We start from the raw sequence: 14,893 nt of genomic DNA on the forward strand, positions 1-14,893 counted from the left end.
TAGGCATTTAAGACTTTTGTTGTATCCGACACAGTCACTAACAGTATCAAATGAGAGAGAAGTGAGAGGACATCCGATTTGACACCAGTGTCTGTGTTCACTCACTCACTCAACTCAGTATTTACTTTAACTGTGCACGCTGATCTTTGACACAAAGCTTGGTGAGAATTATTTTTGTTGGCATACCAAAACATTTAAAAATATTCCAGCTGAACTTCAGTGGAAGCTGTCACATGCTTTTTTTAAGAGCTACAAAATTTATGGGTAGGTTTTGCCATTCTAGTTACTCTTAAATATTCTAAGGGATAGAAAAGTGATTTTCTAGATGGGAGTCTAAGATGCTTTATCTTAATTTTGCTTTTCTTCTGGTGTTAAAGATGATACAGGAGAAGATTTTACCTGTTACTGAAAGGTAATTACTATTTTCATCATATGGGTTAACTTTCTTTGATAGGTTGCCTATAACTTAATTTACTTATTGTTCTGTAAAACTTTCTCAGGTGTTCCACTTTGTAGCCGAAAAGAAATGTAAATCCTTTTTAACATCTCTTAAAAATGCTTCCTCAACTGCTATTGCTCTTTCTGTGATACTAAGCTTCTTGGATAAAATAAAGAGGTTCTCTTGGTTAGAAACTTGCTTGTGTGATAAAGTACTCCACTATCACTTTTTAGCAGCTACTGCAGGTTTCCTCTTTGAAAATACCACTTTCATGCTGTTTCTTACTGTTCTGTCTCTTTCCAGGCATATAAGGTTACAAGTTTTGCTATTGCTTCTGCTGGAAGTGTTTTTGAGAGTTGTGTATAACATTTGGCATTTTACTCTTTCATAATGAAATCCAAACCTTAAAGAGAATTCAGATCTGCTTTTCTGAAATCCAACATCATATGGCTGGATGTCTGCAATGACTCATGTAAGTTATGACCTCTCACTGAAAACAGGTCTAAAATCTCAAACAGGAGGTAGCTGAGCAAAGAGAAGCAAACAACTAACTACCACTAGCATGAGACAGAAACAAAACCAAAACCAAACCCTCAAATGACATATGCTCTTGGCTAGAAAGACTAGGAAGTGATCTGGGGAGACTACTGTATTACTGTGCTTCCCTAGTAATTATTACATATGCCAAGGTTGCTTCTTGTGAACACTGCTACACAGAAAATGTAGACAGAGACTTGATTATTAAATGTATCAAGTACTGATGTGTCAGTGGGAACTGACACATCACAGAGCCCTCAATTATAATGGCTGGTTTGGTCTGAGATCCCCAGCAAACAAAATATAAATTGAATGGCAGACTTATTTTAAAAAGCCTGAAGGGTAAACTACAAAATGTAGCTGTTGCGGCACCTCAGAGATTTGCTGCCTCAGACTCCTAACACACATCCACAAAACCCTGTCGGTATCTCAAGAGTATTAGTGGGCAACAAGGTGAACATACAGAAAGCGGAAGCAGACTGCAGGTGCTGTCGCACAGCTGACCTGATAATGAAAACCTGCACACTGGGACCTAAGTTTTATAATCACTGTGTAGTCAATAAATACTGACCCTGTTTATACGAACATCATTTTTAATTTGGGAAGATTTCAAACCGTGCAGGGGTATTGCACAGGAACTGGGCAGCTCCACTTCCGGAGCATGCAGACTTCAGAGAAATGGAGATCTTACAGGTCTTCTCTCATCTTACTTTGATCTCATATTTGGTAGACTGTACTGACTTCACTGGACGCTCACATGCTTCAGATCAAAATAAGGCCCTGTAATCCTCTGAGAGACCATAATGAAGACATACACTAACAGCAGTTGCACAAATGTAAAACCAAACTCCATAAGGCTAGAGAACATGTTTTATTCCATGAAAAAATACCTGAGTTTATTACACCAGCACCTTTGCAAGGAAAGATATGCAACTAGCAACAGATGTTTAAAAGGTCATATTATGCCAACTGAAATATTTTGTGAAAACCTTTAGGAGTCAGTTATGAAAACTAAATGTGAGCCTACCCTGTTAAATAGTGTTACTGGGATATCTGCTTTTATAGCACTCTTTCCATAGAGATAAGTTATTCAGTGTAATCCAGTAGTTTGTGTTGATCAAAGATATGTACTGTACTGAGTGCAAAAATATATCTTAATACAGAAAAATTTGCCATAGACATTGAGTCCCATTTGGACAAATGGGACAAATGGTTCCAATGTCTATTTTAAACTAAGCAAATTTGATGGCTCTAGATGCTACTTAGCAGTTTGGTCTGACAGTTTGAACACTGAAGCATATCCCACTCAATATTATTAAAAATCTTTTGATGTCTTGTTCTTTTCAAGAGTAGCAGCTTTGTTTGTGTGCTCTCTTTATGAAACATAGATGTTTTCCCCTGATTTGAATGAAAAGGATTTTTTTTTTCTCTGAGGGAAGGATAAATTAATGAAAACCTACTACTGTCACTGCAGAATTGACATAAGCATTGTGACAATGGCCCGATTTTCAAGAATATTTACAAACCACAAGTCTTGTAGAATATCAGATCTGCAGCTGACCAATATCTTCGCTTGTTTTATTACAGTCTTTTGATCTCCCCCTTTCAGGAATGATTAGATAATTTCATGGCATCTATTAGCCCTTTCCAGACTGCAAATACGATCTTCTCTCAAGCATTGCCTGTCACCCCTCTTGTCAACTTTATGGCCCTCACCAGGGGGCAGCCACAAAATGGAGAAGCACAGTCACCTGCAAACAGCAAAACCATGTGTGACTTTGAAGACTGAAGGAGTGTGCAGGAGAGAAACGAGTGGTCACTGCTTCTGTTGACGGGTGACCTGGGATGTCCCAGTGACCATCGACCTCCTGGCTTCCAGACCCAAAATAGCCCAAGCAAAGCCAGTTTGTGTACTTCTGCAGCATGGCTAAGCCACATGGGAATGATGCACTCATGAAGGGAAAGGAGAAGTAATTTTTATGTAGGTATAATGATATGTATACAGCCTCAGAATTAGGCAAACAAAAATATGCCAATATAAAATAATTTGCTCAGGTTTTCTCAAATCTCAAAGCAAAAAAACTCAAAACTAGCAGCTACATAAGAGTTAATTTTATTCTTATTTTCTGATTTCTTTCAGAATACCCTAGCAGAGAGTATTATTTTTTTTTAAAGTGCAATACTTCATGTGCCGTGACGAAATCACATTTCATATTTTTGTTACTTCAAATTTCAATGGGTAATGCTGAGACAGGGGAATTCAAGAATGAGGATTTCTACTTCAATGTATTCTAACTGGTAAGTGTGAGAAGAATAAACATTCCATATTAGTTACTGCAAAGTTCCAGTTGCCTCAATTTATACATGTTTCCGATATGGAGTAAAATGAGTGCCAATGGGCATGAATGAGAGAATGAAAATTCTTGGAAAAAGTCAGTGCATGGAGAATTTTACTCGGCTCTATACAGTCTTTGTTCTAAATGGTAATTAAATGCTTAACATGCTTTTTCTACACACATTAGTGCTAGCACTTCTTATCTCCACAGCTGCTTGAAATTGTTCTCAAAATCTAGGTGGACGTAAGAGAGAAACCACAGCTTCTGTCTGTGTCTGAGTAACCCAGTAACATGCAGGCAAGTCTTCAAAACTCTAATCAATTTAAACAGATCTCACACTTCAGCAAATTTAGGAAGAACACTCACTTACTATGCAGCAATCCAAGTAATAAGTGTAAGAGGAAACAAATAAAGATGTTTTAGGCTTATCTAGCTAACGGAAAACAGTATTATGTTTTTCTAAAATTTCTGCATCTTTTGTTTGGCAAATACGTGATACTTGACATTATATAGCTTAAAATAACAGCCTAGTGTTCAGTGTAGTAATAAAGGCTTTACAGGATAGGAACCATCTGTTGCAATTACACTGACTTTCTGATATTTTCTAAAAGGGATGAAAACCCTTAGACTTTTTCAATTATATGCCCTTGATAAAGTATGAGTCATCTTAAAGGAGTTTGGCATAGAGATGCAATTTTCATGGAAACAGTTTAATGACAGCACATATTGAATATATTCTAAATATGGGCATGCAAATGGTCATATTGATGAAAAGATTCTCAGAGGAGAGAGAAAAATAGGGCAACATAATTTGCTCTTCCTTGTCTGAAATGCTGTTGGGTAATACTTCTTGGGCATTTCTCAGCTTTTAATTTAAATGCTATTTTTAGGACTTTTTCTGGTGAGATCATTAATACTATTACTTGGCCAAATGTATTTACTTAAACCCCACCCCCAAATCATAGGTTCTGGAACTTCTTCCCACACTATGGTAGGAAATATCTCTCCAGATGTTAATAATTAAGGCATTAAAGGGTAAACCCAGCACCCGCTTCCGCAGCTTCTGAAGCTCCCACGGCACTAAACTGGTGTGGTTACATTGCTGAAGAGAGTGGGTGGACTGGAAAAGGCCCTTCAGCATTTGTGCACTTCTGGACAACATGGAAGCCAGATCAAAAGGGTTTCCACCATAGGCAACATGTTGGCTGTGGTTGGTGCAGGGCAGAATGGATATGTACTTCCTATGCAAGTGGCTATGGGAGAAGTAGAGAGCAGATGTTCTCTAACATGGTCTGGGGTACCACAAGAGCTGGGCATGGCAGCTCTCTTCTGGCTTGCATCTTGGCTAGGATCAGTATTTCTAATTAGTCCTTCTCTGATTAAGCAGCATTCATGTAACTCTCTGAGATAACTGGTTCTGCTACTGATGTGTGCCTTCATGGGAACCATACAGCAGAAATGTGCTTCAAATCCCAATATGTTGGTTGGAAAGACCATTTAAAGACATCTTATAGAGGCAAGCAGAAAGGATGCTTCCCTTACTTTCCCTCACCAACTTCTGTCTTCAGACCTGAGACTGGCAGCAGTCTGTCCCTATTCTAGACAGGCACTGAATGTAAAGAATTATTACAAAAAGCTGCACTAGGCTGAAACAAGGACAGGGGGCAGATGTTTTCAAATAAAACTCCGTTTTCTGCTCAAAATCCTAATATGTTTGAAAGCCTCAGAGCATTAACATGATGAGCAAGCATAGATGTATATTGATCTGAATCAAGTTACTTTTAAATGCATTCCAAAATACCTTCAAACGCATTTCTTGAATCTTGTTTTCTAGGTATAACTATTAATTCACCTGTCTAGTTGTCTCAAATGAAAATAATTACATCCCCTACACAGTCTAAAAGAATGTAAACATTTCACCACACACGTTTTAAGTTAGAGAAGTTTGAGATGGAACCCACTAGGAAGAGTGTGAAGTACACTGACTTACTTGCTGGATAGCTTTGCATGAGATGTGGAATTTACTATGACTTCTGTTGGTATGGACTGATATTTACCCTCTTCTACATTTTGAAATAATGTACATTAATTTGAAGTCATTTTGGTTCAAAGCTTACAAGGCAAGCATCTATTTGTTTCAAAGAGAACTTTTTGAGACTCTGCATTATGCAAATTAAAAACATCAGCAAAAAGAGTCAGGATTGCAACTGAAAATAAATGAAGCATAAAGTTTAATACAGTGTATTTTCATAAACTATTACTTTCTTAAATTACCTAGTTACAAGGTGTTGGCAGACTCTATGAACTTAAAACTAAAGGCTTTCAACAAGAGAGTCATAATTCTATTTCATTCTACAATGATTCATTTGTACTTGATACAAAAAAAAGGATCAAGATATCAAGGAATAAATGCAGAGTTCTGCAGCTTTCCCCAAGTCTTTGCTCTGTTTTTAATACATAGCTGACTTTTATTAAACTGGTATTAATGGGTCATTAAAAAAAGGAGACTCCATGTAAAAGATGTTTTGAAGCTTGACACTTTTCATTTGTCTCACAAATTAATCTGTTTAGTTGCAAAGAAAATTATCATTGCTTGGGTCTCCAATTAAAAGACATTTTAATTTACATTCCTCGATCTGGAAAAAAAACCCACAAAGAAAGTCCACTAGCAAACATTCTTAAAACCCTCATCCATAAATATGTAACTGTCACATGTGAGACAATGTAGAACACCAGCTGTATATTTTATTTTTAAAAACCCAAAACAAACCCTTCAAAACAACAAACAAACAAAACACCTCTTCTAAGCATTCCTTTGGGTGACCTAAAAACTTTACCTCAAAAAACATTCCCACTGCAATCACAGGATGATAAAACCTTTTGTTTACACTCATTTATATTGGTGATTTACAATACATGTGTATGCACAACAGAACACACTGTAGATTAAAATCTCTACAGCAAAACTGGAAGAGATAAGGGGAGTGATTGAATGTCTACAGTATTTACAAAAGCAGGTGATTTACAGGGGGAATTTATGGAATGCTTAAGTATGCTATATTTTTTCTTCACTGTTACTGCTTTAAAAGAAGTGTTTCAAGTCCCTTTTCTGTTTCATACACACAAGGTTTGGATAGCTGAATGGGAGCTGTAAAACTCATTTGCAAGGTTCTGTCAAAAAGCTTTAAATATTTTTTTTTCCTTGACCTGCGACACTTTTCTGTATTTAAGTTTATTATTAATCTCCTCTTTCCTATTGCAGGTCATTGCCTCCCAGGGCTAACCCTGGTCAGGGTATGTTGCTTATGATGTACCACAGCTTTCCTGGAGAGCAATCTGCACAGCATATGCTGAGGGGAGTATTTCTGAACTGGACTGCTGGTATCACTTCCAGAGGTGGTCAGGATGTCAATCCTCACTGAAAAGACTGGAGGTGAGGTGAAGGAAAGGTGAGAGCGCTGGGTCAGCATGATGCTCAAGGGAGAAAGAGGGAGGGCACAGCCCGTCACTGGGCTGGGGGCTTCATCCCGCAGGGAGGGAATTCAGCTGTTTCCCACCCCTGGCCCTCCTGCCCTCTGCTGCTGAGGTGCAAGTGTTCACTGAAACCAATGGCTTACCTGCCTCCCAGTAGATTATACACAGTGTGGTTTACATGAGCAAGATAATGAAGAGGAGAGAGCTGACTTACTCACCTTCTGCCCTTTTACTCCACTGCAGTCACATTTTCCACAACCGGAACAACCCTGAAAATAAAAGAGAATTGAGAATTAATTCTATGAACTGGGCCAGAATATAGAACAACAAGCCAGGGATCTCAGCAGTATCACTGTGGCTGTAAGGCTGGTCAGCATAGGGAATGTTCACTTAAGCTCAATGCAGTACTTTGTTATCTTTGTACAGATGTACAATTCTTGTCTCAGTCACAGTTACAGATGCCTTTGTAATACAAGAAAATACCTGCTGTAGCTTTTAGCCATAGAAAACTGTTACATTACTTCTAAATAATTGCCTTTTAGGCCACCATTTAAAAAGCAACTCATTTTTACAGGATATACACATACTCTGCATCTAGCAAGATGAACGTCTCAATTTAAAACAAGTGGGTTCTCCTCTTGGATTTCATAATCATACATTCAAAGCCCAACAGAATATTTGAAGCAAAATCAAGCCAGTCCTAGAAGAACCTCTTTAACGTAAGTTTGCTAATAAATGGCTTGCATTCTGCATAAATACTTAATCTCTATAAGTATGTGCCATTGCTTTGAGAAGAAAGGGATGGTGAAACTAAAGTCAACTACAGCCAGCTTGCACCTCCAGAAAAGATAGTACTTCAGCATAGATGTTGACAGACTCACTAGTCTACCTGGATTCTGTGAGGTGAAATTCTGAAGGGCAGGTAGATGGGAATAGAGGTGTTTTCATCCCAGGAGAGAAAGGTGCGCTGCGCAGCTGGCCTTGCTAATCCTAACAGCTGATCTCACCACAGGAAATACTGTAAAGTGACACTTCCCTCAGAAGCTAGGGAAAGAAGATCTTGATTTAGGTGTTTGAGGAAGGAAGCTTAATACGAATAAGTGCTACTAAAAGTTTTCATGCCTTTATTCACATAAACCATAAGGTGGAGTCTTGAAAGATATGGTTTGTTTGGATTGAGTCAACAGCAAGCGAAAGATGGGGATTTTTGCAACATAATTATTAAGAGCCACTCACTGTTTTGCAACACGTGAAAGGTGATAATGTATGAGGTAACTTAAATTAACTGATGCACAGGTAAAAGTTTATGGTTGCTTTGTGTTACCAAAGTATTTCTGTGCAATCAAGTGCATCTGGGCTACTCACTTTTTCCTCATGGTCATGAAGCAACCAGCAAGAAGCTCAGCAGCCTGTTGCTTTTACTGTTGTCATGGCCCTCAGAAACAAACCATAAGGAAAACAATCAAAACATTAGTATCACCGAACATTCCACCAGCACATCCAAGACCCTTCAGCAGCCCTGTTGAGATGTTACCAGGAAGCAGCCAGCAACAGCACCTCTCCAGAGGCAACTCTCAGCATGGATGATGCTGGGAGCCTGTCTCTCAACACCCGTGTGTTCTATGAGGACCTCAGTACTTTTGGGAAGTAAAAGCAAGTGTACCTAATCTGTTTTCAGTTTGGAAATTCTCCAACAAGACCAAGAAACATAATCACTCCAGAAATTTAAATAGTACTGTACCATTTTTACTTGGTAAATAATATTTTTTTTAAGTAAAGCATCAAAAAGAAATGGGGGTTTAATACTAAAAATAAAATTATTAAAGGCTGTCCAGTAAAACTGTAATACAGCTCCTGAAGCATTTGTTGCTTTTGTTGAGATCTTCCTTTTTACATGTAGTTCTGCTGAATTTGTTTGAAGTCAAACTTTCTCCATGTTCACACTAAGCAAAAATATTCCCATTTTTTTTCTTACATTTTACCACCCTATATTATAAATACACAGGAAGATTAAAATTAGCTCTGATTATAATGAGCATTAATTCTATGCTGCAGAAAGAGAACTAGATCCGAAGATAACACCAACATGTGCTGCAATGACAACTCGAGACTGACCAGGAGGGAAAAACGCCACCTGCTGAACAATCCACTTTACTCCTTGTGGTACACGGTTCTGCCTGGAAAAACATTGGGTCTCCCATTTCCAGAAGTGACCCAGCATGACCTCTCAGTTTTTCAGACCTGATGAGATCACAGCTGAAGGATGCATGCTTGCAGCTCATACTTCCTCCTCCAGCATCATGTAGAATGTTATCAGCTTTATCAACACATCCCTTAAATTCTGAAAAAGTCTGTTTTAATTGCATCTGGGAATGTAATTAAAATACGTCATCGAATCATTTGAAACATCTGTTTTCAAGTTAATCTCTGCATATTTCCTTCAGCTTGTTATTTAACATGCACCATTTTAGGGGGAAAAAAAGTATGTTGTTATTTATTTTTCAGTTGGGATTTGTTCTTAAATTTAGCACGGCCAGAAGAATGGACTTGTCCTTTTGGGTGTCTTTTTGTGCTCCTCAAAAAAACCCACCATTATATTAAATTTTTCCTGTTTCTTGAGCCTCAGATTAGAATAAGCAAAGGCAAGGAAGGTAAGAAGGTACTGAGAACCAGGGAGCACAGCTGCATAAGGTCCTATTTTCAGGCAACTGCTGTAGCCTGGTGCTCCACAACAGGCCACCCGCCCTACAAAACTCTGTTTATTTTACAGTAGCATCATCTCCTACTATCACTGAGTGTAAACTTTGCAGGTGGATGGAAGGTTGGCCAACAATGACAGCCACTATTGGACAGCATTACCCTCAGCTACTAACATATATTTTTGAATCTGAGGGATATGACAACATTCTGTATATACTAGGAGTATGAGCTTCTTCCCTGTATGAGTTTTGTCCCCCTTGTCCTCTGTGAAGGCCAAACTGGAAAAAGCTAATGGACCAAAGGTCAATTTAAGGAAGTTAAAGGGGCATTTAAGTAATGAGATACTGGGAGAGAGGAAGATGTTACAGCAGTTACAGAAATCAGGGTTTGGGTTCATCTAACCCAATGCAAGTACAAACATCTCTGCTAGTCACTGCAGTATCCCTTTATACACTGGCAAGAAACAGGCACTTCTGTGCTGGGATCCAGGTCCCCTATTCTGGATGTTTGCTTTCAGTGGAGATCAAGCACACCTTGGAGGACTAAGCAATGGAGACTGAAATGGACAGAAAGGAGTATAGGCTATGTGGGAGAACAAGGGGGAAAATGGAGAGAAAAGTGTGGATAGGAAGATCAAGCAGAGGGCTAGAGATCACAGACAGAATGGGACAGAAAATAACAATAGGTCTTCATTCCTCAGTAATCGTTAGAAATTCACTTCAGTATCTTTCACACTGTGAACAAGCAGATCTGCATTTCTGGTGCTCATGTAGAAATGACTTAAGAACCTTACACAATCAAGTTTTAAGTGGGAAACTTCATCCTGAAGGAATAAAGATAATAATCACAAGGTAAGTAAGCTTACTTCTAAACTTCTATTATTTTAAATCAGTCTCATGATACAAAAAATTCAGTTAGTTATTTCCCACCACATGTGACTAGAGATAATGGGACAAATGAAGAGAAGTAGTTTTGTCCTATCTTTCCAGACATCCTCCTTGAAACAATGCATTCCCCAGAAACTGCATGAAGCTTTGAGCAAAAGCTGCTGTCCTCCAAATGCCCAGAGAGGGAATGGTGCTGAGCAAGAAGCATAATCTGGGGGGGGGGGGGATGAAAAGCCAGGCTCTTTATACCTTATCTAGGAGCCAATTACAGACTAATCCAAAGATTTTGGCTAGGTGCACTGTGATACCGCACCTTCTTTGCATGGTATGCTAGCACTTTTCAAATAGCCATGGCTTCCTGGCATCACAGGCCAGCCTCTTGTATTATATTTGAAGACATTTCATTTTATCTTACTCCTCCCACAAAATATCAGTCAGCCCATAAGCAGAAGCTCATTTTAGCAATACAAATTGCTTCATTTTTTGACAAGCATTTCCGTTCCGTTTCATTCTCCCAGACTGTCTGCAACTGATAAGCTCAGTGAATCACGCTACCAAATCAGTATTAAGCTATAAAAGAGATTACATTCATCCAACATATAGTTCAAAAAAAGTGCTGCTAACGAATAGGTGTCCCAACCCAGACCTCTAACTTCCATGAACCACACAGCAAGCCTTAGGTGTATGAAGCCCTGTCAGTGACAGAGCTGAGAAGGCTGCTGAAAGTTCCTGCAGCAGATGGAAGAAACTCTGCTCTGCAATGAAGCCTGTAAGACATCTGCCAGACTGTAGCTACAGGCTTTTGCTGTTTTGCCCTGTTCTTCCACGTCCAGCTACTTTCCTGGCATTTGAGGACTACTGCTTGGAACTCGCACAGGAACGATGCAAACAGCCAGATGAGCAGCCTAGGAGGGAGACGACTGCCGTATTTGGACATGAACCATTTCTGGAGGCTGCAGAAATCTCCAAAAAAATACAAAGGCCGAGTCAGTTCTTGGACGCTCCTCTTTCTTACAAAACTGCATTTTTCAACACAAAACGTAGTTCCCTTTCCCACAACAGGTCAGACACTGCTTGCTGAGTGTCAGCTGCAGGGCTGGCTCCCAGCTTAGGCTAATTGCATAGGCATCAATTGAGTTCAAATCCTACCCTGTAAAGCACATGTGTAAGGTAGAAATTTTATAAAATTCTATTTACTTATTTCTATTCATGATGAAAAACTCATTCCAGGGAATGCAGTCACTTCTCCCACCCAAAACACAGTGTCTTTCAAATGAAATTCCTGTGAACAGGCAACTGGTGAGACTAGCACTGGTATCAAAATACTCTGACTATTCACAATGTTTCTTGTCCATAGCCAAAATGCTTCAACAAGTAAAAAGAGCCATAATTATTTCATCTTAGGATTCATTCATTATAAAATTACATATTCTGTTAAGACATTACACTTAAACTGATGTTTTCTGATGAAACAGTGAAGACTTCCCACTCTATGCTGCTTTAGTTCAAACCCAAATTGGAACTGAATTACAAAACAAGCTCCAAGTTCAAACACCAGCAGTGGCTATGCCAATGGGATGGGAATGGCTGTTTGACAGTGACAGCTTTAAGACTGAATCTCCTCCCTCCACACAATCCACCCAGTCTACCCCTGCACCAACCTACCTAATCACAACAGGGAAGGCCAAGGGAGTTTTATCCTTACATAGCAGATGCTGCAGTTCCACCTACACCCAAATAGGTACAACTCATGTAGCTGACACGAAAGCTGGATCAATAGAAGTGTTCAGTTTCACATCCCACCAAATACAGGAATAGGGAACTGATGCCAACTACAGGACACTTATCTTGCATTCCTCTCATATTTTCTTCTCTCTTCAGACTGTCAAAATAGCTCCCTGGCTGTATTACTATTCTTGTCTTTAACCTTTAGAAATAACTGTACTGCATTAGCTGAACTCCCCTTTTGCATGTAAAGCACCATTAGAGGAAAGCAATCCTATATTCCAGTTAAACTCACTATTTTTCTTAACTGATTTTGCAGTCCATTAACAACTTAAAAAAAAAAAAATGTTGCTAGAACTTCTGATTTACACTTAGCTAGAACAAAGAGGGTAACAAAAAAAAAAAAATCCAGACTGTCTTAGCAAGTTAGCAAAATTTGGTTATTTACCTTTGTGATACTAGATTTACTTTAGATTATGGAAACAGATGACTACACTTAGATTAACACATGAGGATGAAAAGTTTAATTGTTTCTATATCTGACCATACTGTATTTAAACAAAAGGACAAAAAGTGTGGTTTGCAAGAAACAAGAACTCTCATCTATTAAAAAACCCACAAATGACAGACTTAGAAAACTTCTAGCTTTGCTAAAACAACAGTAACAAGGTATGTATTAACATCTGTATTAGCTAAAAGTACATTTTGAAACATTACTTTTGAATGGTAAAGTCATGTATTGTCATACTGGTTGACAGGAACTCTGTGGGGGAAAATTAAATTTCTCCCACCTGAATTAAGGCTTTCAAACTTGTAAAATTGTTGGCAAGTTGAATTGGTTGCTCAGTTTAAGCACATCATTCTTCTATGCCATAATGTAAAAAAAACCAAGCAAAAAAACCCACCCCACCAACCACAAAACCTCAAACCACACTCCTTCAAAATTCAACTTTGCATTAAGTGTTTGACTCAGACTTAGAGCTGCTCTACCATACACTATATTCTGCCTCAGAGGGTCTGAGCTCACTGCTTTTAGAAGAGGAGGAAACCTGCTATGCTGTGGAGCACTTCAAAGGCAATACTGACCCCCTCTTTCTCATTGAAATAATTTTATTTCACATGGAGCACTGAAATCTTATTAGATCAGAGATGGGAACCTGAGCATCTTTCCTAACGACAGTCCAAAGCACTAGAGTATAAAGGCATTTCCAGTCGCTCTCATCCTGCCTCCACACGAGGTGTGTAGCTGGGCATGGAACTGCACTACCGAAGCATGACAGAAGATCTTCCAAGCACCAGCTGGTAAATGGCCACTCATCCACGAGCTGAAGGGTGGATTCAAAGGCCCACACTGCACTGAACATAGGCATCTTTAAAACTGAAGGAAACAGCCATCAGGAAAAAGCAACTCCTTTGACTCCAGGCTTCTATTTCTTTAGCACGTAACAAATGAAGAAAAATCAGAAAAGTCAAATTATACTATTTAAACATTCCTGAAAAATGTCTCTGAAATGGTGTTTTCTTTAAAGTAATTTTATTATTCTTAATATTTTATCCTTGACTGTTTTGTTCATAGAATATGGTTTAAATATTTATTTTGGCAATTCTAAAGACAAATACTCCATCAATTCCCTAACTTCCTGTCAAACTCAGCCATTTCTGACCAAAATGTACTAGCTAATAATTTTTAAAGGTTATACTCTGTCTCCATTGGTGTTTGAATTGGTATTTGAACTTGAACCAGAATTTAGTTCAAATCTCAAATAAATTTCAACTAAAGCAACATAGAGGGTTATATCACCACTATTCTCATCCAAAACCACAATCATTTTAAGTGCAGTGGCTAAACAGAGAACATGACTTCAAAACAAATGAACTGCTAAGGTTAGCTTGAAGTAAATAATAGAAACTATCACTTTTTTATGACAAGTAATATTAATTGGAAATTAGAATGGAAACCTAGCCGTGAGCACTCGCCCAGATACTGCAGTAGGCACCAAAGACTAGCTGTGCACAGACGGGCTTCAGTGGGACTGACAGCTTCCTGAGGGACAGAAAAGAGAAGAGAGCAACCTGGTGCACTGTCCCCCACCCTGGGTCACTCTCATAACCTCTGCTGGAACAAGGGTAACTGCTGCTGCTTGCTGATGTCAATGCTAAAGGACTGGCCTTGGCCAAACACCTGAAGAGTGGCAAGTCCTTTCCTTACAGGAATTGATACAAAGCCAATTGTCCTGGACTGACAATTTGAAATTCAACTCAGAATGGTTCAGGAAAGGAACATCTGCCATGTCTTCATTTTCAGGACTCAAAGCACAGAACAGAAATTGAGCACAGTTCTCATTTCATTTCTAAATCCAGCAATTTCAGATGTCTACGGACAGATAAATAATAGAGAAAAGATAACATTTTAAGATTTTATGTCAGCAACCTTCAGTCTTTCCTACTCTCCCAAATCCTTTTTCTCTCCCATTAAAAAAAAAAAAAAAAGTTGGCAGCTTATCTTCATGTCCTTTTTAATTCTTTTTTTCCCAGCAAATCCCAACAGCTATGACTGTTCAGGGAATTCCCTGAACCAAGGGACAGTTTATTGGTTTTACAGCTTTAACCTTCTAGGTCATCAAATTAAGTTCAGCTCTAGTCAGCAATCACTGGAAGCTTCTGTCATGTAGTAGCTATTTAAAGTCCTTGGTTGTGTCATTTCCATTCTGTGTAAATCTGGTATCCAAAGAACACAGAAGAACAGTGCTGCTAGAGATGTCCTGTAGGACGCCACCTTCCTCCAGCTGCCAGGC

At 38.8% G+C, this 14,893-nt stretch overlaps 1 protein-coding gene across 1 annotated transcript in view; it reads right to left on the reverse strand.

Annotated features, from left to right (window-relative positions):
• The window catches only part of COL4A1 (collagen type IV alpha 1 chain), a 129,065-nt gene that overhangs the window by 67,156 nt on the left and 47,016 nt on the right, over positions 1-14,893 (reverse strand). The window contains exon 2 of the mRNA XM_051608259.1: positions 7,005-7,055. Within this exon, the coding sequence (XP_051464219.1) occupies positions 7,005-7,055 (51 nt within the window). The remainder of the gene's footprint in view (positions 1-7,004; positions 7,056-14,893) is intronic.

Source organism: Apus apus, chromosome 1 (genome assembly GCF_020740795.1).
Source record: "Apus apus isolate bApuApu2 chromosome 1, bApuApu2.pri.cur, whole genome shotgun sequence".
Taxonomy (NCBI): domain Eukaryota; kingdom Metazoa; phylum Chordata; class Aves; order Apodiformes; family Apodidae; genus Apus; species Apus apus.